This window comes from Athene cunicularia (assembly GCF_003259725.1).
Source record: "Athene cunicularia isolate RWA chromosome 5 unlocalized genomic scaffold, athCun1 chr5_part1, whole genome shotgun sequence".
NCBI classification, from domain to species: domain Eukaryota; kingdom Metazoa; phylum Chordata; class Aves; order Strigiformes; family Strigidae; genus Athene; species Athene cunicularia.
The window spans coordinates 34,666,172-34,690,686 of NW_020799101.1; the positions used below are offsets into that span (position 1 = coordinate 34,666,172).

The 24,515-nt window shown below is 35.8% G+C and overlaps 1 protein-coding gene across 1 annotated transcript in view; it reads left to right on the forward strand.

Annotated features, from left to right (window-relative positions):
- RYR3 (ryanodine receptor 3) overlaps positions 1 to 24,515 on the forward strand; it is a 242,309-nt gene that overhangs the window by 135,624 nt on the left and 82,170 nt on the right. Inside the window, exons 41-52 of the mRNA XM_026848909.1 lie at positions 102 to 216; positions 4,328 to 4,460; positions 5,476 to 5,579; positions 9,527 to 9,662; positions 13,515 to 13,695; positions 14,124 to 14,229; positions 15,416 to 15,536; positions 18,609 to 18,778; positions 19,433 to 19,653; positions 20,913 to 21,003; positions 22,330 to 22,470; positions 24,210 to 24,391. Coding sequence (XP_026704710.1) covers positions 102 to 216; positions 4,328 to 4,460; positions 5,476 to 5,579; positions 9,527 to 9,662; positions 13,515 to 13,695; positions 14,124 to 14,229; positions 15,416 to 15,536; positions 18,609 to 18,778; positions 19,433 to 19,653; positions 20,913 to 21,003; positions 22,330 to 22,470; positions 24,210 to 24,391 — 1,701 coding nt within the window. The remainder of the gene's footprint in view (positions 1 to 101; positions 217 to 4,327; positions 4,461 to 5,475; positions 5,580 to 9,526; positions 9,663 to 13,514; positions 13,696 to 14,123; positions 14,230 to 15,415; positions 15,537 to 18,608; positions 18,779 to 19,432; positions 19,654 to 20,912; positions 21,004 to 22,329; positions 22,471 to 24,209; positions 24,392 to 24,515) is intronic.

Genomic DNA, 24,515 nt, shown 5'->3' on the forward strand with positions numbered 1-24,515 from the left:
TACAGTGAATGAATATTTCTGAAATCCCTAATAGTGCATCATTGATTTAAATTTAAGTGGTACTTATTAAAAACACATTGTTGCTTTTTCTTCCATTTTAGGGATATAATGAACAACAAAGTGTTTTATCAGCATCCTAACTTAATGAGAGTCTTGGGCATGCATGAGACTGTTATGGATGTGATGGTGAATGTACTTGGAGGAGATAAATCTCAGGTAATTTCACCGTAATTTTATTATGTGTTTTGCATTTTGAACCTTTTCAAAAGTATACTATGACATTTAAGAAGTATCCAAAGAAAAATACATCTCCTTCATGTAAGAGACATTTTCCTTGTCCAAATTAAAGTATTGTTTAGTGTTTTTATAGTGCCAGAGGGAGAAGCCAAGCATTTGAGGACTTGATTTTTAAAAAGTGGGAGGGTATAGGTGTTTAATTTGTCTTTTAATAGGACTTTAACAGGGTTTGTTTTTATTTTACATTAAATAAATAATTTTCCTGTAATGTTGTATTTTCCCATTTCTTAGCATTATGCTCGAATATATATGTGTTAGTTTAAAGGCAGAGTGCTATAAATTTTGAGAAGCCTAACTGGATGTTTAGGCTACTGAAGAAATCAGATGTGAAGCAGACTTCTCTCTTTGCTTATGTCTGATTGCCTCCCTCCCAAAAAGAGGGGTCTCCTCTAATCTTGTTTTCTTTTGCCTGGGCACTCATTCTTCTTATGTATTTGGAATGATTTTCAGCCCAGTTTACTACCTTGTGCTTATCTTGTCTCTGGCAACTTTTCATTACTTGAGTGCCTTCGGTGCGCAGCTGCACACCTCTTTCATTGTCTCTATGGTCACATAGCTTATATACTTCTGTAAAATACATCGTGTCTGGCTACACCATAACAGTGTTACAAAGTATTCACATACTGGATTTTAGTTATTCTGTTTGAATATGCTCACATTAGAGCTCAAGGCAAACTACAATTAATTATAAGATGGTTAATACTTAGCTATTTTATAGGTGCCACAACCCTCTGGTTTTGCTACAATGTTTACAATGGTCTATTGGTCAAAGGTGACCAAAAAACCCACCGAAACCAAACACCATACAACTACCACACAGTGCCTTCTAATTCTGTTTAAAATGTTTTTGTAGAACATTTTGGTAACACAGATCTACAAAAATGCTTTACAGAAATTACCATGATACCCTTCAAAGGGAATACAGACCTAGAAAATAACCTGGTGTTGCAGCATTTAATGTGTGTGGCCAATCAAAATGTCGTATTTTAAGTCCCTGTCTTTATGAAATACATGTGGAGAGTTGGGTACCTCAGAAGTCGTCCAAAATCTCACCTACTGAACTGGAACTGGTATAGGACTGGAAATCTTATGAAGAAGTGTGGACAATAAATAGAGTGTATTTGGAATTTGATCTATTCCAGTGCTGCATTTTCTCCTTGAGTGTAGAAACTTCCAGATACTCATGGTGCAGAACCCACAGTTCTCTTACGGAGTCACAGGGCTACAGTCATGTTATGAAATAACACAGCAAGGCTTATTAACAAAGAGTTTTGCACACCATTAGCATGGATTTTAGATATTGCAATGGGGAGATTTTGCAGAACAAACCATTGGGCAGGCAACTGTACAGGCAGAGAAGTGTTGCTTCTGAGTTCCAAGCCTGAAGTTTCCTTTTACAGGAACTGCAACCTTGCAGGGAGAGAAGGTACTGCTTTTAAAATGACTGACATGTGCTCTCTGCTGATCTTCTGCTGGCATGCTTAATTTCTAATCTGACAGAGAAATCTCACTTGAAAAGTTGTTGACCCTAGGTAGAACCACTAGACTGTAATCTGGAAAAGGTACATGTTTGTGCGTGCTGTGGATCTTTCACTCTGCCAGATAAGGTCTTCTGAGCAAAACGGAGTAGGGCCAGAAGCAGTGAGCATGCCCTGGTCAGCTATGGTTTTATATACTCGTTTGGAATTAACTGTGTGTTTGACCAGTGAGATGCTTATCTACAGGCACTAGAACACAGGTTTTTTTTCTGCTCTCAAGCAAGTTCCTCATGGCGAGATTGTTAGTATGTTCCCTTTTATTTTCTCTTTCCAGCTTCATGGACATTTCTTTCTGTTCAGTGTTATAGCTTCAGGAGATGGAATGAACAACCATGCAATGTATTCTCTGTTTAGGGACTGGGTTTTTTTTTCATAGGTTATGGCAGCATATGCTTTAAAGTAGATCTCCAGTTTCTTAGATTAAGTGATTTTATCATGAGGCTGTATTGAGACATGTAGTGAGAGTTTTATAGCTCACACTTTCCTGAAGGAATGGTGAGAAGATAACAACTTGTCCATTCAAACTGAAGAAAATTTATGTCAGGCTTCTTTCCAGCTGTTCTATTAATTAATGAGTCAGAAACATATGAAGAGATCTATGGAATATGGTGTTGGTGAAGGTACCTTAGAAGTATTTTGCTAGTACTGGCTAGCAAAATCCTTTAAAGCTTCTTCATTGGTGAAAGATATGTCCCAGAAAATACTTGGGCAAGTTTTGAGCATTTCCATCAGTTAGGTTTTAACGTGTATCTTAATGCCTAAAATAGTTATTTTGGAGACTGTGTCTTTAAATCTTATATATTGGAATCTTCATGTCATGTTGGTTTCTGGTGTTGGTTGCTCATTTTCAGAGAATCCTGAGAAACACCCTTTTTGGCTGTCGGAATTTAATCATTTTACTTCAAAATTATTTTTTACTGATTGAAAGTTTTAGAATTCCATGTTCATATGTATTCCTGTCAATAATGAGAAATTTCTAAAACGACATTTTTTAACAGTATTGGTGTTACTGTAATTTTCTAGACAAAGTTATGTCATACATTCAATTAAAATCCATGTAAATTTGGGGGTTGGAAGCTTTGTTGAATGTTTCATTAATGAATGAATGTTTTTCATTACCCTACATCTAAGAATAAAAATCATATCTAATGCCACTTGTATGCAATAGCTCCTTCACTACTGAAATAGACAAATGGGCCGCATGGATCAGCAATGAAACTGTGCCAAAGTAAAACTACAGTTAATCAAGTCTCTGGAACTTAGGAAGTGCACTTGGTGTCTTGAAAAGATAATGCATATCTTATAGCTTTTAATTACATAATCACTTTTTTCTGCAAGATTGTTGTTTCATTAAGTGAAAAGGTTGCACTTCTCAGCATGAATTAGAGTTGTTTTGTAAAGAAGGCAACATTTATTAGACTTTTTTATAATTAAGTATAATCAATATTATTTATAGTTGAAAGGCATGAAGTGAAGGAGGCAGGATGTTATAGGAAGAAAAAAATCCATGATATTGTGGTTATAATGCTCAGATATCACCTTGGATATTATAGGGAAAAAAAAATATATATAAATAAAAAATATATCGGCTATATTCCTGCTTATGTCTAAAGGGTGCTAGTCAGATTATCAAAAAACCTCAAAATTCTCCATGATGGTAATGAGTTTTCTCATTTATTTTATGAAGTATCCTGAGGACATAGATCTGCAGTGGAACTTGACACTTTTTAAAAAGTGCTATGTAATGGAAAATGTATTTAATCAAATGGAAAAACCTTCAAACAAGCATCAAAAATCTCTCCCATGATTTTTGGTCTTGTTCTCTCAGTAAAATGTGAGAATGGCATAACTTGTTAATCTCAGATGTTATGACTAATTGAAACTTTCTACAGATGAAATTATTTTATTTTCAGAGGAGAAATCCTTGAATATAATGTGCAGCAGGTAAAGTGGTGGTGGCTTTTTGTTTGCTTTTGGTTTTACAAGCATTGGATAGTTAATGGAGTTTAATTTTATCAGGCCTATACATTGAACAATATAGGAGTCTTGTAAAAATGTTTTATATGAAGACTATATATTCTTATTGTAATATTAGAGGATAAACTAAGGTTCTTGTATATTCTTTGTTCTGCTATGACCTAATATTTGGGAATGAGCTTGTTATTGTAATGCTGCTAAAATACAGTTTTTGTAGAACTGCATTTGCTAATCTGCAAATTGCTTTGATGAGAGTAATTTCTTTGGTTTTTTTCCCCTTATACATCCCCTATAGTCCTCTGCAAAATTATTTTTTAATTATTTTAAACCTAATGGCCTAATGAGTGCAAAAATTAAAAGGAAGTGAGGGTCCTTTCTTAAGTTAGAAGCAAAACTGTCAGCTGCTTATCACCTTGGTAACTTCACTATACTTTCCTTGTTAGGAGTGCAGGAAGAAGAATTGGAACAGATTGGTAATTAACATATTTCACTGCTTTGTCAACTTTCTTCTTCAGCAGATCATTTTTCCTAAGATGGTGGCAAGCTGTTGTCGATTCCTGTGCTACTTCTGTCGAATTAGTCGTCAAAACCAAAAGGCCATGTTTGAGCATCTTAGTTACTTACTGGAAAACAGCAGCGTTGGACTGGGTATGTCATGTAGCTGTAAGAGCTGAAAGCAAGACCAGGAGGAACTGTGATATCACAAGACTAGTATCTAATTTGTATAGCAAATTGAAGCATGTGATGAAGCCTTTCTGAAGCTTAAACCACTTTGTGATTTCACCTCTAATTCTTTTTTTTTTTTCCCCCCCATTTTCCTTTCATCCTTATGTGTCTGTGAACTGTATTAGAAACAGAATAGTCTAAATCTGTGTTTTCAAATACCTTGAAATATTTAGGATTAAATCCATACAGTTTAACATCTTTTCCAATCAATATAGTTGTGAGTAGAAATCTAAATTAATCCTTTATGGTGCTTGCCTGTTTCATCTGGTTTCATTTCCCTTCCCTCTACAATTTAGACCACTGCTGTGAATTTCATATTTTTACTTCGCAACACTGAATGTGTGTTTTTTTAATGTGTGTGAGTTAGATTTTGTAACACAAGGAGAATTATCTTGGCTAGATAGATGGGCTGTATTAATAAGGTATAGCAAGGCAAGATAGTGTGTGGTTTCACAGCGCTTTAGCTGTCCATGGTGACCATTTTGATGTCTGCATTTCCCATACTAAATACAGAAAACTGGATAAGACTAAAAGAAAGAAAACAGGTAACTGAAGCTTGAAAATGTCACTTTTAGTTTAATATAGGAATATTTTAAAATCTCAGTTAATGGGATTGTGCAGAATTATATAGTTAACATGTTGCTCTACTAAAGAAATAGTATAATAGTCCTACGATTTGCTATGTTAATACTGATTTCTTCATCTACATTTAAAATCAGTGTTGTTGAGTATGTTTATAGATATGGATGTCAAGTCAGAAAACAACTTCAGCATTTATTTTGACATTATTCAAAACAGTTAACCATGTTCTTGATTGAAGAGCAGGAATACATGTTATTAATATAGTACGTTCTAGATTCCAATGTGATTGCTGCCCTCTGCTGCATGACTGTGATTACTGCAAATCGAATTGTTCTATCTTACCTTTCTTGTGCAGCGTTTCCTTCAATGAGAGGTTCGACGCCACTAGATGTTGCAGCAGCTTCTGTAATGGACAACAATGAGCTTGCACTAGCATTGGAGGAACCAGATCTCGATAAGGTAAGTGATCACTCTGACCTATTTATTAAATAGCTTACTTGTGCTAGGAGGGTAAGTTTGATCATAGTAATTTTTCAATATGATCTCCTCAGAAATACTTGCTCTAGGTATGTGCTGTCTCAAGGTGAGATTCACTGAGCAGTATTTTCCTTGATTTTGCATTACACTTAGTGGGAATCACAGCAAAAGAGATTTATTTCTATGTTCTGCATTCTTTCACTATTGTAATCAGGTAGAAATGATGAAAAGAAGAAAAAGGCGAGACACAGGAGGAAGGAAACGTTGTTTGGGGAGAAGCTAATTTGAAAATTAAGAGGAGAATGTGGAGAAAGAAAGCAGGTTTTCTGGCTTAAATAAATCATAGAGATTGATGGGAATGGAGGCAAGAGCTAAGAGAATGGAAGGGCAGGTATTTGAAGAAGGGAAGTTGGAACAGGATTTTAAGGGTAATTGCAATAGGAAACTAAATCCAGGAGTCAGGTCATTGGCAACAGTTAGGAATAAAGGAAAATGTGAGGAGAGGCAGGATGAACTACAAATGGTGGGTAAAAGGATACAAAAAATAGTATGAAAGTCCTTTGTATATCCAGGAAGGAAAACAGATTAAGAGATGGAAGATGAGTGCGCAGTCAGAAGAGGAGGAAAGCAGGGAAAGGAAGTGATATGTACTAGTATAGCATTGGGGAACAGAAAACAGAAGGCAGAGTTTAATATAAATGAAGAACAGTTAAGCACCTAAATGATGGCTTAGCACAGGGAAAGCCTCTGTGCAGTATGGGAGAATCCTGTGAAGATAGTAGAACCAATTGTGGGGGTGTTTGTGATCAGCATATGCTGTGGGAGGGGAAAAGCTGAGAAAAGGAAATAAATGGATGTATGGTAGGGATAGCTAGAAGACGACAAAGACAGGAATATGAATGGGAATGATGTGAGAGAGCATGGGAATATACTAATTAGATAAAGGTAGCATTGAGAACAACTATCAAATTTGTATCACCTGCAAAATTGCTGAGAGTACACTGTCCTGTCATTACTAAAGATATTAAACAGTATTGGCCCCAGTATTGTCCTGATTTGAGTGTGTGGTGGGGGGTTTTTTGATAGCAGGGGAAGAGGCTACAGGCTCAAAGCTCCCCCAGCTCCAAGTTGGACCTGCCTTTGTGCCAAGGCCAGGCCAATTAGCTGTGCCTCTGCAATAACATATTTAAGAAGGGGAACCTGAGAGGAGTTGGGGGAGTTGTGAGGAGAATGTCTGTGCAGAGACTGGGGTCAGTGGAAGGAAGGAGGAGGAGGGGAGGAGGTGCACCAGAGAAGACACTCCCCTGTATCCCATGGTGAGATTGCAGGGCTGCCCACCACCACCCATTGGGGTCTGTCGTGGAGCAGATACCAGTTTGCAGCCTGTGGGGGTCCCATGTCAAGAAGTCCCAGGTGACTGTGCCCTAAGAAGCCCCCGCAGTTGTAGTTCAGTGCTGGGAGGACTGCAACTTGTGGGTGGGACCCACATGCCCATGGGAGTGACTCATGTTGGAGCTGGTTTGTGGAGGACTGTCTCCTGTGAGAGGGGGACTGTGCTGGGACAGGGGAGGAATGTAAGAAGCTTCCCCCTCCCTGAAGGGGAAGAAGTGGCAGGTGCATGGAGGTGGAGATACTGGGAGCAAAGCTGAGCCCAGGAAGAAGGGAGGGGTGGGAGAAGGTCTTTTCAAGATGTGATAATCCTTCTCACAGGCCTACTCTGACTGTTACATGTTGTTGTTGTTGTTGTTATTGTCTGTATTAAATTTTATGTTCTTTTTTTTCTTCCCCTAATGATTCTGGGTTTTGCCTGTACCTTAAAGGATGACTTCATCATCCCCATCCCCCCACCCCCCTTATCTCAGTTTCCTGGGCCTTTTGCTTTTTTCCGTCCCAGTGCTGGGAGGGAAAGGGGGGATTGAGCAGCTGTGTGGTACTCATTTGCTCTCTCAACCCTTAGGATACACCACGAGTGACTGGAACACCACCAGTGACTGCCTCACATTTTCATGAAAATTACTGTAGGACAAATCACTTAAACTGAATCTCACTGTTGATCATTAACTGCATGTTCCTCATTTACTGATTGCTTACACTGGAATACTTGGCACCATACAAGTATTGAATGTTCACACAGTAACAGATATCAGCTGCAGTGCACACAGTATTTTATGCTGAAAAATCAGGCTGTATATGTCTCAATCTGGGCTTCCAAAATTCACCATTTTTAGCTGTAAGAATGGTAATGTATTGCCTGTAATATATTAACTTTGGAGAGTCAATAATTTTATACAGTGCAGCATGTGGATGGTATTCAGAAAATAAATCTATATACAAGAAAAAACAATATCAGTTTCATGAACATGGCATACGTACCCTACTCACAGAATGATACAGCATTTCTGTGTGACTGAAGTTTGTACTATAAAGCCTGTGTTCAAAGCCAATAAATTACACGGAGACAACTTTACTTTTTAACTTTTGCCACTGCAGATTTGACCTCTTTTTACTGCACATGTGTGAATGTGTGGAGGGTAGAGGATTGCACAAGAAAAGTAGCCCACGCCCTGATGACATACTATAGTAAACCAAATAGATTAAAATTATGGGGTTTGGTGGTAGCATTATAAAATCTGAAAAGAGATGGAGATTTATTCTACCAGTTTTCTCACATTCTGTATAAGATGCAGCTCTAGTCTCCTACAAGTATGTATTCACTCATATCTTCTGAATGGATGCTAGAAAGCTATTGAGCTCTGTTAGGGATTGCATAGTTTTTCTACCAAGTGCACTGAGTAATTTGCTTACTGTATGCTGTAATAAACAATTTTTTCACATCAGCCCATTTTTCCTCTGTTGCAGCCTTTTGGAGGCAACTGTATCAGCAGAGGTATAATTCTTCTTCCTGAATTCATTACTAGTTTCTCTCCTAGGGCATTAGATAATGACTAAATATGATCTCATGGATGGTGGAATTGCTATAAGAGTGCTTAAGCAGAATAACAGATGTCTCTCTTCCAAACAGAAAAACCTATCTCCCTTTTTCCACCCATTTTTGGCTGCCTTCCATTGTAAAAAATGATGATTGCATCTCTTTTTACAGTTTCATGAAGGCTTCTTGATGTTCATTACTTATTTCAAAATATATTTAAGTATTATCATCATGTGTTGTGTTGTCCTTTGTGTATTTTAATTAAAAACAAAAATCATGTTTGTGCAGTTGTCTGCAAATTTCCTTTTAAATGATTGAGAAATCATCCTGTACATGTTTCAGAAAAATTAGTTTACTATAATTAATGAAATTTGTCATAATTTCTCAAAGATTTCCCTTAGTTAGAGATATTCCTCTTGACAATAACTGGTATTAGGAATTTACATATTGCCAAAAATTGTAATCTTTCTGGTTTCAGACTCTTAAAACTGTTCACTGATATTTATCAGTATTCTGAAAAATTTAATTATTTGCATATGTACTAAAATTGGAATTACGGTAAATAAAATGTTGATGCAATATTTATTTTGCTACTGTAGCAAATTAGCCATATATGGTTATTGATGTGATTTTTAAAGTTGTTAAACAGTATTTTAACTGTTGTTTATGTACTGTAAAAAAAAAATCTGAATTCCACAATATTTTATTCTACCTTTCACATTCCACATCTATTCTTATTGTTGTATTCTTATATCATCATATAATTAGGTAACTTCAGAAGTAAAGAGTGCTTGACTTTTTTCTTCATCATCAAAAGCAGGAACTAGAAACTGAGACTGATGCAGTAATGAGCTATGTTGGTAGTTTCTCACGTGAAATACCTTGTATATAAAATCCTTGTTATTAAAAACCAAAACAAAACAATGTTCATTTTGTTTCATACTTATTTTTAGAAATTTATTCCTAAACACATGAGTAAATGATTGCTTCTGTATTGTAGGTTGTTACCTACTTGGCAGGTTGTGGTCTGCAGAGTTGTCCAGTACTGCTGGCTAAAGGCTATCCAGACATTGGATGGAATCCAATAGAGGGTGAACGTTACCTGTCATTCTTAAGATTTGCAGTTTTTGTTAACAGTAAGTGTATTTCTTGGCATCCAAGTTCCATTAAAAGGTTTGCTTAAAATTTCTTTTCTAACCATAAAAATGCATTAATGGATGAAGAGAGGTTAATGCATACTGTTCTCATTACAAATACAAGAATATTGGTATATTCTGCTTATTCTAGTTTTTTGAACCTTCATAATCAGCTGCATTTTTTTTTTCCTTACTCTTTTTGCAACTTGCATAATTTAATAGAGTGGCAAATAATATTAGGAATTCTTTCAGTAAGTAAACTGTGGTATTTGTGTATACCATATATACTGGTTATATGCATAACCAGTCAGCACTGATGGTTAGACCTTTTTTAGCCACTATACCACTGGGAGATTTAGAGTTTTGTAATTAGGCCATTTTGCATTACAAAAAGCAAATTTCCAATAGATCACATGTGTACATAGTTCTGAGGGATCAGTGTCTGTAAAGCACCCTGACTGTGTACCTTAAATCTGATGTCATAAAAAAAGAAAAAAGTCTTCTCCTTTGACAACTGTCTTATACTTGCTTCTGTGGCCAGTTTCCTTTTGAAATTTATGAAACAAATATGCTAAAATCATATTTAGATTATCTGAATGCCACTAAACAAAAAGCATCCTCCAGTTCATGTGGATTTTTTTTCCGCCAAACTAGTAATTTAAATTAGAGAATAGATGAGATCAAAAGACTTGGCTTTTCACCACCTATCTGGTCTGCCAGTATGGAAACTGCTGTAAGGACAGCTAGAGACCGCTGAAAGAGAATCATTTTAAACAGTCTAATTTTTAGATTTTGGCTGTTCTATTCCCTTACTATTGGTCTGAAATTAGCAAAGAATAACTGGAATAGAAACAATAAGCACATTTACTGTCCAGTGTAGTAAACATGTCTGAAGTATGTTCATTAGTTGATAAGCTTGAGCAGGCTGCTAAACTAACTTGACAAACTGCTATGATATAAGAAGTGTAGAACAAATAGTCTTTGAGATAATAAAGTGTGTGGTTTTCCTTGTTTATTTTATAAATAAATGTTAACAGTACTGTGTATAATTACTTTAAGATAACTTTTGTCTTGTGATAGTTTATTTATTATGAAGAGTAAACTTTGCTGGATGAACTGTTAGAATTAAGATTTAGATTCAAGTGTTTCAGCTGCTTTTTTTCTGACAAACAGTTATGGTCAGGGTTTTGAATCTTCTTGTTATGACAGTTTTAGATAGATAGAGATATAATATTGGTAGTGCTTTTATTAAATTAAAAATTAATTACCTTTCATAATTTTGTTTTGATTTGCGCTTTGATTATGCAATATGGATTCAAACAGCCCCTCACAATTTTTAAGGGGGTTTTGTATTTGTGTCCTCAGAAGATGTTTCAAACATACAAAGATTTGGGAGCAGCTAGGAACTGTAGTTGGGGTTGGGTGGTCTGTGTGTTTTGATGGTAGTTTGTATATCTGTAGAGAGGTGAATTTTTTTGAGACTAGATTTTACTTAATTCATTATTTTAAAAATCTTCACTTAGAAGATTTTAACCAAATGAAACTAAAATTGTTGACTTTAAGATTTAAAATCTTGCTTTTTCCCTGCAGTATGAAAATAAGGTGAATGAAAAGGAGAAAGAAAGAAAGAAAGAAAGAAAGAAAGAAAGAAAGAATAAAAAACCCCTACTGAGCGTGGAATGTCAGTAATTAGGGTGTAGAATCATAGAATCATTTAGGTTGGAAAAGACCCTTAAGATTATGAAGTCCAACCATAAACCTAACACTGCCAAGTCCACCACTAAACCGGGTCCCTAAGTGCCACATCTACACGTCTTTTAAATACCTCCAGGGGTGGTGACTCCACCACTTCCCTGGGCAGCCTCTTCCAATGCTTGACAACCCTTTCAGTGAAGAAATTTTTCCTAATATTCAATCTAAACCTTTCCTGGTGTAACTTGAGGCCATTTCCTCTCATCCTGTGTTCATACCAGTGTTTTAAGTGGGAAAAATACAAGACTGACATGTTTAAAGTGTTTAGCTGCTCCTTCTAGAGCCAGTCAGTCCCAGTTACCTCACCTACCATTGCCTTCCGTTGACTCTGTATTTCTGGTAGCACCACTGCTGCTCTTGGCTAAACCACAGTTTCTAATCCTACTTTTTTAGTGGCTGTTAAAGCTTCAACATTCAGTTTAATATAAACTTGCTATTGTGTACTGGGTTAGTATTGTAGCTTCCATGTAAAATATAGGTGCTGATGATCCAAGCTACTGACATAACTAGTTCAGTGGCTGTGAACTGTATTTTTCTGTTACATTTTATATTACTGTTTCCTGTAATTTGTTTTCTTCCTACATGTCCCATTAATTTCATAACTTCATACAGGTTATCAGTATTCTTATAAGGTAGCGACTGTGCATTTTGAAACAGTTGCATTTAACCATCAGCTGAGAATTTGACCTGATTATTCCTATCATTCTTCCATGTGCCACTAACTGCAGTCCACAAAGCAGCTAGCTGCATACAGAGTACATGTATATGAAGGTTCCTTCTTTTATTTCGCAAGCTTCTAGATCACCACCTCTCTGCCTGTGCTGGATTTATACAATAGTTAAACCCGCTCTTCACCCTTTTCAAATATACATACATTTTTCCACACAAAGCTGTTATAAGTGGGGTTGTTTCAGGCAAGCCATGACCTTCACAACTGATTTTAATGTGATTTTTGTATATAGAAAAAGTGAACTATTCCATTTCAGGCTTTAAATAGCAAGCAGAAGATTTAACGAATATTTTAAAATGCAGTTGAAAGAATCAAGGAGATTTTACTGTAGGTATATTTAACCTAAAATACAGTTTGTTATTCTTTTAGTGGAGAAGATAAGACTCTGAGATGAGTTTTCCACTGATGAAGTTCTAAGGACATAATGTTAAGCAACATTCCTTGCTTCAGTTGGCTCATTAAAAATCAAGTAACTCACGCTCTGTACTAGGTCTGTCTGGGATGGAGTTAGTTTTCTTCATATCAACCCATATGGTGGTATATTTTTCATTTCTGCCCCCTTCCCCTCTTCCCCTGGCCCCACTGAGTAGATTCAGTGTGGTCAAGAGGTTGGGAGGCGACACAGCTGGGACAGCTGATCCAGACTGACCAGAGGGATACTCCATACCATGATATTGTGCTCAGCAGTAAAAACTCAGGGAAAGGAGGAAGACGGGGATGTTTGTGGTTATGGTGCTTGTCTTCCCAACCGTTTATGTGTGCCGAGGACCTGCTTTCTAGGAACTGGCTAAACATCTGCCTGGGAAACAGTGATTGAATTTGTCTTTTTGCTTTGCTTGCATGCATAGCTTTTGCTTTTTCTACTAGACAGTCATTATCTTGATCCATGAGTCATCACAACTTCCTTCTATTTTCTCCCTGTTCTGCAGGAGAGGGGAGAGAGCAAGAGGTTGGGGCAGTTGGCTAGAGCCAAAACTTCCTTCTCGCCCTCCCCAATAGCAGGCTTCTTGGGACTATTAACCTGTATACCAGAGAGAGTAGTCTTTGCCAGAAAAAGCAAATTAACCTTCTGAAGTGAACCTTTCTAGATTGAGTGTAGTGAAACTTTTGCAAGACAAGTCTGCACTGTCACTTTTAAACCTTGGTATGTTTTTGATAAAGCACATCTGAGCTGCCAAGTTGATACGGTTTGGGTTTTTAGTTGATTGGGGTTGTTTTTTGTTGTGGTTTTTGTTTTTTTTTTTTTTTTTCCCAAAAATAGGGATGAGGATTTGCTTTATATTTTGTAGAAGTTAGGGGGAAATATGGTTGTCTTCTGACTTAAGGATACCTTTCAGGAGAAAGTATGTATAGTTGGTTTTGGTCCTCAGGTGAAAGTGTTGAAGAAAATGCAAGTGTTGTTGTCAAGCTCCTTATTCGACGGCCAGAGTGCTTCGGACCAGACCTTAGGGGAGAAGGAGGAAATGGTTTGCTGGCAGCTATGCAAGAAGCTATCAGGATCTCAGAGAATCCTACTCGTGACCTTCCTTCCCAGGCCTATAAAAGAGAAGGGTAAGTAAATGTGAATGCTCCTTTGGCAAATGATGATTTAATAGCTGAGTTGGTTTAATCATGCTTGCAATATTTTGGTAATAGGCCCTGTTGTGTAAGGCATTATACAAACATAGAGCATTAGAGATTTGCATCTAAAAGCATTTGTGATATGGAATTCATAAAGCATGAGCTAGGTAACAGTGGAGTAAGAGCTATAGAAAAGAAGCCTGAAGGAGAAGGCTGTTGTGGAATAAAGCAAAGGTAAAGTGAAAGAGGAGGAAGTCAGTTATCACTGTTCAATTGTATGTTTACTCTAGAGATAAAAACCTTGTAATCCAGACCCAGAGGAAATTAGTATATCTGATTAATAGTCTCTGGATCATGGATCTAGATCCAGAGGGGTGCTATAAACTTAAAAATGATCACTGGCTTTGTTTACCTTTTAGTGAAGAGGAGGAGGAAGAAGAGGAGATTGTACACATGGGCAATGCAATCATGTCATTTTACTCAGCTCTTATAGATTTACTTGGACGCTGTGCACCAGAAATGCATGTAAGTTCATTTTGTCACTTGTTCAGAAAATGTAGGAGATTTGTAACAAAACTGTACATGTCTAACTAAACTGTTCTTTATTCAAAAGCTGCTTCTCTTCAGAAGGTGAAATTTATTGCATTTCTCGCTGTATCTAGACAGATGTGTTCCCTGCAAGCTGTTTGTAAAGCAGCATGGTCTTTTGATTCTTTATGTTTTTTTATTTATCTAAAATTTTGAGAATTTTTATATGACTATGGAATCAAAGCAAAGATGAACTATTAGTGTTGCACATTTATACTTCCAATTAAATTTTGAAACTCAACCTTTACAGTTCTCTAGAAAGCCATAAAAATCACTTTCATAACGTCTGTGATGCAGAGCTGCTTTTGTGTGCACTGATGAAATATGGTATCTATGCCATATAAATACATGGAAAAATATGTAAAATAACTGTTTTGACTGTACTGCCTGTAACAGCCACTTGTTATACTTAGTTTTAGTTAAATTGACTTGTCAGAATCTTAAGATTTTTTTTAATAGCATAAATCCAGCTGAAAATGCAATATCTCAGTAAAACAAGCAAGAAATTTAGTTTGTAGCCTTCTTACTATTACCAAAGCCATTAAGTTTATTAGCTGTAAAGTTGTCTGTAGCTGTCTGTTACCTGAGATAGTAGTTTCATGTTAGGAAAATTACTGATAGAGATTTTCAGAGACACAAGTTGTGAGTACCTAATTTCTGCTATAAAGGAATTGGTCACCTCATTGTTAATGTATTTTGAAATTTTTACTGCATAGAGATAATAAAAAAAATGCATAGATACATCATACATGTTTGCATTTGCTCATAGTATAGAGGCAAACTCAAAACCTGGCACTATAGATTCTGTAAATAACATGAGTCTTTCAGATATATTCAGTTTAATCACTTTATCTGGTTGGGATAGGAATCTTATCCACGTGATGTTGTTTTCTGTCACGGGGAATACATAATATTGTGAAATTATTGATAAGATATCAAAACTATTATTCATAAGTAAGATCATCTGAAAATCAACAACTACATTAGAGTGCTAGGAGAAATTGAATTTCTGAGCATTTTTTTTCCAGTGTTTGAAAAAAGTCATATTAATATCAGTATTTTGAGGAAATTTTCCTTATGTTCCTCAGTACTAAATTTCTTAATTGATAAAATTTTCTAACAGCTTATTCAAAGCGGAAAAGGGGAAGCTATTCGAATCAGATCAATCCTTCGATCTCTAGTGCCAACTGAAGATTTGGTTGGGATTATAAGCATACCACTAAAGCTGTCAACAGTTAACAAAGGTAATTTCAGTGCTTTTATTCAACCAGTTCATCTATTTGTAAAAATCTTCCAGCACATAAGCCTTCACATGTAAAATAGGGTAGTTTTGTTAGAGTTGAGTACAAGCAGAGAACTGTTCTTCAGATTTTAATTGGATACGTATCAATTGGAGCTGCTCCAGTAGAACAGATACTGACTCCTGTGGGGCAGAGAATGTAAGAGCATAAGAATTACTTCATAGGTTCCCACTAACGGGCTGTCCATCCCATTACTTTGTCTCCAGCAGTGGTTGTGGAAATGCTATCTTTTTAGGTAGAATGTGTAACCTTGGACTCAGTCCTTTTGTACTTCATCCAGTCATTTGTTCAGAAAGATTAGAGGGTCCTGTACATTAATATCCATTTCTGGACCATATCTGGACCTGGTGTCCAAGAATGTATCTAATCCCTTTGGAATAATGTCAGTACTCACAAAATCCTGTGGCAATAAGTTCCAGAACTCCACTATTTGCTAGATAAAGAAGCATTTTAAGCATATCCCTTTATTTAAAACAAAACTAAAAACAACAAAACACTTATACTCTACTAATTTTAATTAACACCCTTGAAGAGTAGTATTTGGGGATTTGGTGTATAGCAGTTCTTCGTTCACCTTGTCAGCTACATTCATAATTTTCTAAATCTCACAGAATCTCAGCTATATGCTTTCTCAGTCCTCATTTTGCCAAACTGAAGAATCTCAATAGTCTCTCAGTGTAACTGCTCCATTCCCTGAATTAGTTTAGTTGCCCTTCTGTGTACCTTCACTATCTCTATTCTGCAGTCCTAAGATATGAAAAACAGCTGTGAGATGTACAATAGGTGTGAAAGTTGTGCTGATAACATGGGCACACAATAGTTTGGTTTATGTATTAATTTTCTATTTTATATTGCACAAAAATGATCCCCCCTCTCATATTCTGAATACCCCTTTCTGATTTTGCCCATTATCTTGACTGACTTGGTCTGCTGCTACACTTCTGCTAATGGTTTCACAGAATTTCAGTGATGACCTCAACATCTCTTTGTAATGTCAGTTCCAAGCTCAACATCAAGTAGGCATGTCTTATTTTTCTGCAGATGCCTTAACTTAAGAGTTTTCTTCATTGAAGTGCAGCTACCTCTACTTTGCTCACTCAGTTTTGTTAATGATTTAACCCCATCAAAGAATTTAGTGTTTTATACCGACTTGCAGGCTCCTTTGTTTGTCTCCTTCTCCAGGTCACTGATGACTCAGTATAGAGTCCTCATTGTCATTGCTTGCTTAAAATGTTACATGTGCACATTGCATTGTAATCATCTTTCCTGTTTCTTAGAATTCTGCTGTTTATTTCTTCCCTGGCCTTTTCAGAGGAAGTGAAAACCAGACATATTCACTTTGGGATTGTCCTGATCTGAAGAAGGTGCTCCTCTACACCTTTTCTCCAATTTCTAGGTCCACTCTGACCTCTAACATTTAATCCTAGAAGCTTGATTTCTTTTTTATTAAGGTGCAGGCTATTTCTGTACTTGCCCATCTTGTCCCAAAAGAATTTTCCCATTTATAATACATCTTAACTAAATCCCTCTCCTCTACACCACTATCTCACGCATTCTTTGAGACTCAAGATCTCTGCCTGCCTCCCACGAGGTCTTCCCATAAGCTATAGACAATTTATCATGGAATCCTCTTACACATTATGAAGCCACCCAGCTTAGTGCCTAATACAGCAAATCTCCCACTTCCACTGCCTGCTTCTTCATATCCTTGGAGGCCCTGTCTACCACAGGAGAATCTTATGTGCACTGGAACATACTGACATAGTGTGGAGAAGTGGTTCTTCTCTTAAGATCCTTCCTTCCCAGGTAGATACACTCCTTCCCCAAGACTTATGTCCTCCTCTACCTCAAGAGTTGTCACTGTAGAATTGAGGCTATGCAGCTGTGTTGCTGTAGGACCTGTTTCTCTTACTACTCCGATTCATACATTCTCACCTCTGGGGAGTGAGATTACTCTCTGAAGACCCAAACATTGTGTACTGTGTGTACACATAGAGAACCAGAACCCAGGGCATGGCAAGGACCTGCTGCTCTCTCTGCATCAAACTGCACAGCTCCCTATCTGTACCTGGATGCCTACCTGTCATTGAGGTTGAAATTGAGGTTTTGTCAGTGGAACTAACAGACTTCTTAACACTACCTGTTAAAGGGAAGTCAGTGAAGACTCGAGTTTTCACCCTCTTCACTCTGGAACTCAAAAATAATTCAAAATCAGAGTTCAGAGGTGATGCACTCTGATGATGAGTGTTCTTCCTTGTTGTGCAACTGTTGATTCTTTCCTAGAAGCAGTCAATGTGGTTATCCACATTTGTTTTTCACAAAATAATAACTTCCAAGATAACCATACAATCTGAAATTTTCTATAAAGCATAAACTCAAGAGAGGATGAGGTTTTTATGGCATATGATCTCCATTTTTGCTATTAATGTCTCCATGTTCCATGGGCTATAAACTACCAGTCTGTCATTTTCTTCTATGACAAAATAACTTGGTCTTCCTCCTCCTTCTTCTGTTGTCCTTTCTGTTTCACAAGAATTGTCTATTCCCCTTTACAGTCAGAGATGGTTTATCTGATACACAGTTAACTTCTGTGTTATTGTTGTCTTTCCCTTGAATTCCATATTCTTCCTAGTCTAATTTAAATGAGACAAAAATTAAAATTCTTAACCTTCTTTGACTTCACAGTTACTATATACTTTTAATATTTGCAGTATTATTTATCTTTAATTTTACTATATAAGCATTGTCCATAGTAGTAATGAAACAAGGAGAATGCCATTCATTCTTAAACTTTCATTTAAGAGTAAAAGATTAATAAATTGCAAAATATAGAGTTTTTGAAATAATAAAAGCTTAGTATTCTTTTTCAGCTTATGAGAAAACTGAACAAGAATATAATTTTCATTGAACATGTGGTTTTACACATTAAATGTAATTACAGTGTCTTTCATTTTCTTGGTGCTTCTTGTTTTATCAGTTATCTACTATTAAAAATTGCATTATGTATTTGGGTAGATGGCACAGTAAACGAGCCAGACATGTCTGCAAACTTCTGTCCTGATCATAAAGCACCCATGGTACTCTTCTTGGACCGTGTCTATGGTATTAAGGACCAAAGCTTCCTCCTTCACCTACTGGAAGTTGGATTTTTACCAGATTTAAGAGCCTCTGCCTCTTTGGATACAGTAAGTATTTCACTATTGAGTTTAGGTGCAGTGGCTGAATATAGTGGCTCTGTAAGGGACAGAATTTCAAGTCAAACCAGCTTTTTTTTTTTTTAAAAAAAAAAGGTAGTGTAGGCTCACTGTAAGCACAAACAGTAATCATTCAGTTACTAATAATTTATAGTGTTTAAGTCTGATCATAGGCATTCAGTACTACCTTATCAAGCAACACTGTAATGTAGTTCAAAAACTTTTAATACATTAATTATGCAGTATGTATATTGGATATACTGTAATAGGCTTAATGGTTACTTTTATTTCATGTGTGCTTTCAAGAAGTACATTGAAAATTCATATATGTGTACATATGAAGAAATCAAGTGACATGATACTTAATGCTTTGTGTTTTGCTGACCTGTTTAAAGAAAGAAGCTGCATATTCTTTTTTTGCTCCTGTTGGTTCAGAGTGCAGTAAGGCAAGAGATAGGGGATGTCTTGGATTTTCTCAAGTTAAAAAAAAAATAGCTTTTGCCCTCATGTGTATACTGGGAATATCATGTTAGCACCCAGCCACTAAGGGGACTTGAGGAGTATTTCATTATTATGTTTTATAGACTTTATATTGAGTAACCTTTATTCTATATGATACTAACATTCATTTACTGCTTCATACAGGTTTCTCTAAGTACCACAGAGGCAGCTCTTGCACTAAATAGATATATTTGCTCAGCTGTGTTTCCATTACTCAAAAGATGTGCTCCCCTCTTTTCTGGAACAGAGCATCATGCCTCTCTGGTTGACTCCATGCTTCACACAATATATAGGTTATCCAAGGGACGTTCCCTTACAAAAGCACAAAGAGACACTATTGAAGAATGCCTACTTGCTATTTGCCAGTATGTATGATACCTGTGTACAAATTAATTTCTTTTGTGCAGTGTATGTATTTTAATATTTTTTTTTCTGCATAATGTAGAACTACCATTATTTTATTCTTGCATGAAATAAATGACCAGAGTGTATGAGATTTTTTTAAAGAGAAAATAGATTTGATTTTTCTGTTATGGATACTGCATTATACAAGCTGTCATGTTGATATGATCTTTACGGTGATACAGGATAAGTTCTGATTATTTGTAAAAACAAAATCCCAGTAACTACCAAAAATGTTCTGGCAAGTCTGATAGTGAGTATGTGTTGAAGATTTAAGGAATAAATTTGCTTGTATTTCTGATTGTGGTTTGAAGAATGAAAAAAAAAAAAAAAAAAAAAAAAAAAAAGAAGAAAACCTCCCCTCACTCTCCAAATCCTAAAACTGAACTGAGCACTGAAGTTGTATCAGGAATTGAGATGTAGATTTGCCAACTGAATCATATTTCTTGATCTTTGTCATAAACTGTAGTGCTATTTGTGCAGTGGACTGTGAAATTAGTAATGCAGTGTGAATTTTCAGTTTGTGCATAGCACTGGAGCCCTGCCAAAAAGAAGATATAGTAGAAATGGAAAAGATTCAGAAAAGCTTAACAAGAAGAATCAACATAAGAAATCATTTCACTCCTTTGGAATAATTTAGTAGACCAGGAATCTTCAGCCTGAAAAAGTGACGACTGAGGGGGATATCTGAAAGGCACATTTTTACATTGATTTTGAGTTTGTAGATCACTGAAATTCAATAGCTAGCAAAGAAATGCTGGATAATTTATTCCGTCTTCCACTTGAGATTTATTTCTTATAAGAATAATCATAATGTATTTCCCAGATTAGTTTCAGTTAGGAGTGTTTGGGGTTTTTTTAGTGTCACATCAGTAACCATTTTGTCAGGATAATATTCTGTTTCTTTTGCTTAGATTGTACCCTCTATGTATTCTGAAAAAATCCAGTACCCTTCCCTCTGCTGTCATATGGCACAATCATACATGTTGTCTAATCACTGAAGAGAGTCCAGAAGCAGCATGTTTTTCTGTGTTATATCCTTCTATATGTAGATGAAGCATAGAGAGATTCCTTAAGCATCTACTACTGGTTTCTCAAAATACTTTTAATGAGTGATTTGACTTGCAGTATGCACATTGTTTTCAATTTTTACTTCATATTCACCAGACTGTATGAATTTTATTAAGAAGTTCTATTTTTTTTTTTTTTTTTTAAATTACAGCCACTTACGTCCCTCTATGCTACAACAGCTGTTGAGAAGGCTAGTTTTTGATGTGCCCCTACTCAATGAATATTGTAAAATGCCTCTCAAGGTAAATGCTTTATTTTCTGTGCGTGCATTCAGCATAAAACTTACTCCATAATAATTTGTCATTATCATGTTTTTAAAAACAAAATGGGGCAGGGTGAAGCAATGCCAAATGACTTCTGAATTGAAAATGTTACAGTTTTAGAAAGTTTTTTGCACTGAATATGATTAAATATTTTGTGAAATCCTGCCTCATGCAAACAGTATATAATAAGTTGATTATGCGATTTTGTTCAGTGAACTGTTGACTCTTTCAGTGTTTCAACAGAAGAGTATTTGAAAGGAGTAAATTAAATGTTAGCATTATCTTGGTATTTCTTCTGCTATAACAACCCTTGGTAGCATGCATAGTCAGGAATAAATTCTGAGTGAAGTCTACAGAGAACAGGATACAGGGAACAGAATTCCCCTTTTACTTTTGAGCAATCTTTAACTGAAGTCTTATCCATCATCTTGTTCTATAATTAGAGAATTACAATTGTGAGATGATAAATAGCTTTTATTTAGAATTTTTCTGTCAGGTTTGCTTTCTGTTCCTGTTGGGATAAAAGGGCCTGATCTTAGGTCTGCAGGTCTTTTTATGGCAGAATTGAAATTCTGTCAAGCTCTAAAGCAGAGCTGCCAGGTTCACAGCCATTTTCTGGAGCACCAGTAATTTTGGAGCAAAAGTGTGGCTAAGAGGGAGTGTTTGATTTGGTTTTTTTATTATTATTTTCCCTTCCTAAACAAAATTTCAGGAAAAATTAAAATAGCAAGATTCTAGTCTGATGTTAAAAGAATTTTACAATTTCCCATGGGATAAGAATTTTTAGTTCTAAAGAAGAAATCAGTAGAAATTTCAAAATATATGGAAAGCACACCAATAATCATATACAGTAGCTCTTTAACTAGTATGATACGGGTTGTATAATAGTCCTTTCCATAGGTTTTTCCAGAGATAAGCAGGCACGGCTAAAAGGGTGTACTGCAGGTGTCTTTTGCAATGTTTTGAATAGTACTGAGGCTATAAACTACAAATGACAGAAGTAATCTGTACTCAAATGGTGACAGTCCTGAAATTTTGCAATTTTGATACACACTGTCATCACTGAGATTCCCACAACAGCAGTTGGGGTTAATACAGGCTTTATACTTTCACAGCATGGGCTCTGCTGCTCATCCAAAAAGAGAAAGAAAAAGAAAAAAACCCGACCTTTTTTAATGAGCCTTCAGAAATTAAGAAACAGAAATAAATAATAATACCCATATAACTGTTTAAAAAGATACTGGCAACTCAGACTTTTCTAACCAGTATGTTGTTATGTGCATTTTTATTTTCTTGAAAATCTAGCTTCTGACAAATCACTATGAGCAGTGCTGGAAATATTATTGTCTGCCTTCAGGAATGGGAAGCTATGGAATTGCAGCAGAAGAAGAATTACATTTAACTGAAAAACTTTTCTGGGGCATATTTGATTCCTTGTCTCATAAGGTAATGACTGTAATTCACATTACAGTACAGAGGATGACCGTAAAAGCATTACAATGATAACTTTCTGTGCCAAGTTCTTATTTTAACAATTCTTTCACCTAATATGAGAAATATGGCAACGAATGCTTTTAATGAAGTAACGTCCTAATGAAAAATTGAATGCTGAATCTTGAAAGATTCTCTGCAAACTAATGAAATGTTAAATCTTAATCTTGATGTGCCCATATAGCCTTACACTAGTAATGGGGGAGATTGCTTGCTGCACTAACAAGTCAGTGTTGTTTCCTCTCCTACCTTAGCACCATTAAACTTTTAAAAATACTTATTACTGACATAAAATTAGTTTTAAGAAATGCATATTCTTGTCAAATATTTGGTGTATGCACAGTAAATTTACCTTGTATGTAGTCAAACATACAGTTGTATTTTGTTAATTTTCTGGTTATTGCCCAACTTAAGCAATATGATACAACATTCTCAGAAATAAATATTTTTCCATTTTCCTGTTCCAAAGTGTGATCTTGGGATATTTTCACTTACTTATTTTTTCTCAGTGTAAGAAAAAGTAACATTTCTGATAGGAGAAATGCATTACCAAGTAAATACTTTTTGTATTTGATTGGGCTCAAAAATCAGATTCTCATTATGGGACAATCACACATATTTTCGTTGCATCTCACTGAATTTATGTTCCAGTTCTAATGATCAGATTTAGATGACTGCTTCTCTAGACATTCTGATTTATAGTATAGAAATGAACATGGTCTCTGGCATTATTTTAAAATGGCTTTTAAACCTTATTTGTATTTGATTTTAGTAACGTGTACCTCTCTCTTACTGCTCTCTGCAGAGTGTGAGGAGGGCCTGACACGATGAAATTTTTCATTAGTGCATCCTAACTTTGTACAGATAAATGAAGATGATGTTTCTGCCAATATTGGTAGACCTCTGTAATAACACTTTCATTTTTCTGTAAATGGTTGTTAGTCCTATGAAAGGAGAATTGTGTAAATCTGCTGAGCTACAGTATTCCCCATTGTTCTGTTTTGTACTGAGATATTTACAGGTTTGATATTTTCATGGCTTCCAGCTGTTTAGAGGAAGCAATTTACTCTATGATCTTTTGTGCCATACACACTGAAGAATGTTGCAACAAAACTAGAGGAAGTTAAAGCCTCAAAACTTTAGGCATTCTGCTTGCTGTGATATAAACACATAATTTTATCAGCAAGTATTTTCAACGGACCTTAAAACTGTTCTTCAGAATTTTAACACAGAGTGGTCACTCAGATTTATAGAAGCATATAGTTTTTTGATTTCTGATAATGAAGTGAGAGAAATATTTTTTTCCTATAAATGCCTGATTGGTGCCTGTGTCATAACATCAAAAAGATGCCTGTGCTATTTGAGTAAAACTCTATTGAATAATTATAATAGCATCAAACTCTTGCACTGTAACGTTCATGAATAGGTCTTAAAGACTTTTAAAGCTATATCATCGTAGTCATTTCATAGATGGGGAATCTGAAAGATAGAGATGTGATTTTTTTTTTTTTTTTTTTCCCTAAGCGTACTAAGAATGTTGTGTAGCAATAAGAACGTCATGTAGCAATAATTTTGCTCTATGCTTAATTTTTAAATGTGCTTTACTGTTTGTTTGCATTGTCTAATATTTGTACATATGGCTGCTTGGTTTTCACTAACATTTTGCATGTTTTTCTATTGGATTTTCCAACCAGTTCCTATCTCTCCTGCAGAAGTATGATCCAGAACTCTTTCGAATGGCTTTGCCTTGTCTAAGTGCTATAGCTGGTGCCTTGCCCCCTGATTATTTAGATACACGAATTAGGTCGACTTTGGAAAAACAGACTTCAGTGGATCCGGAAGGAAATTTTGATCCCAAACCTGTCAACACAGCAAAGTGAGTCTCATAAATCATAGTGATTTGTTTTCCTTAAATATTTTTATACTCTTCCTTATTAACATCTTTTTCTCCTTCATACAGAGAGTTGGCTGGTAACTGACTTTTTAATGACATTAGTAGC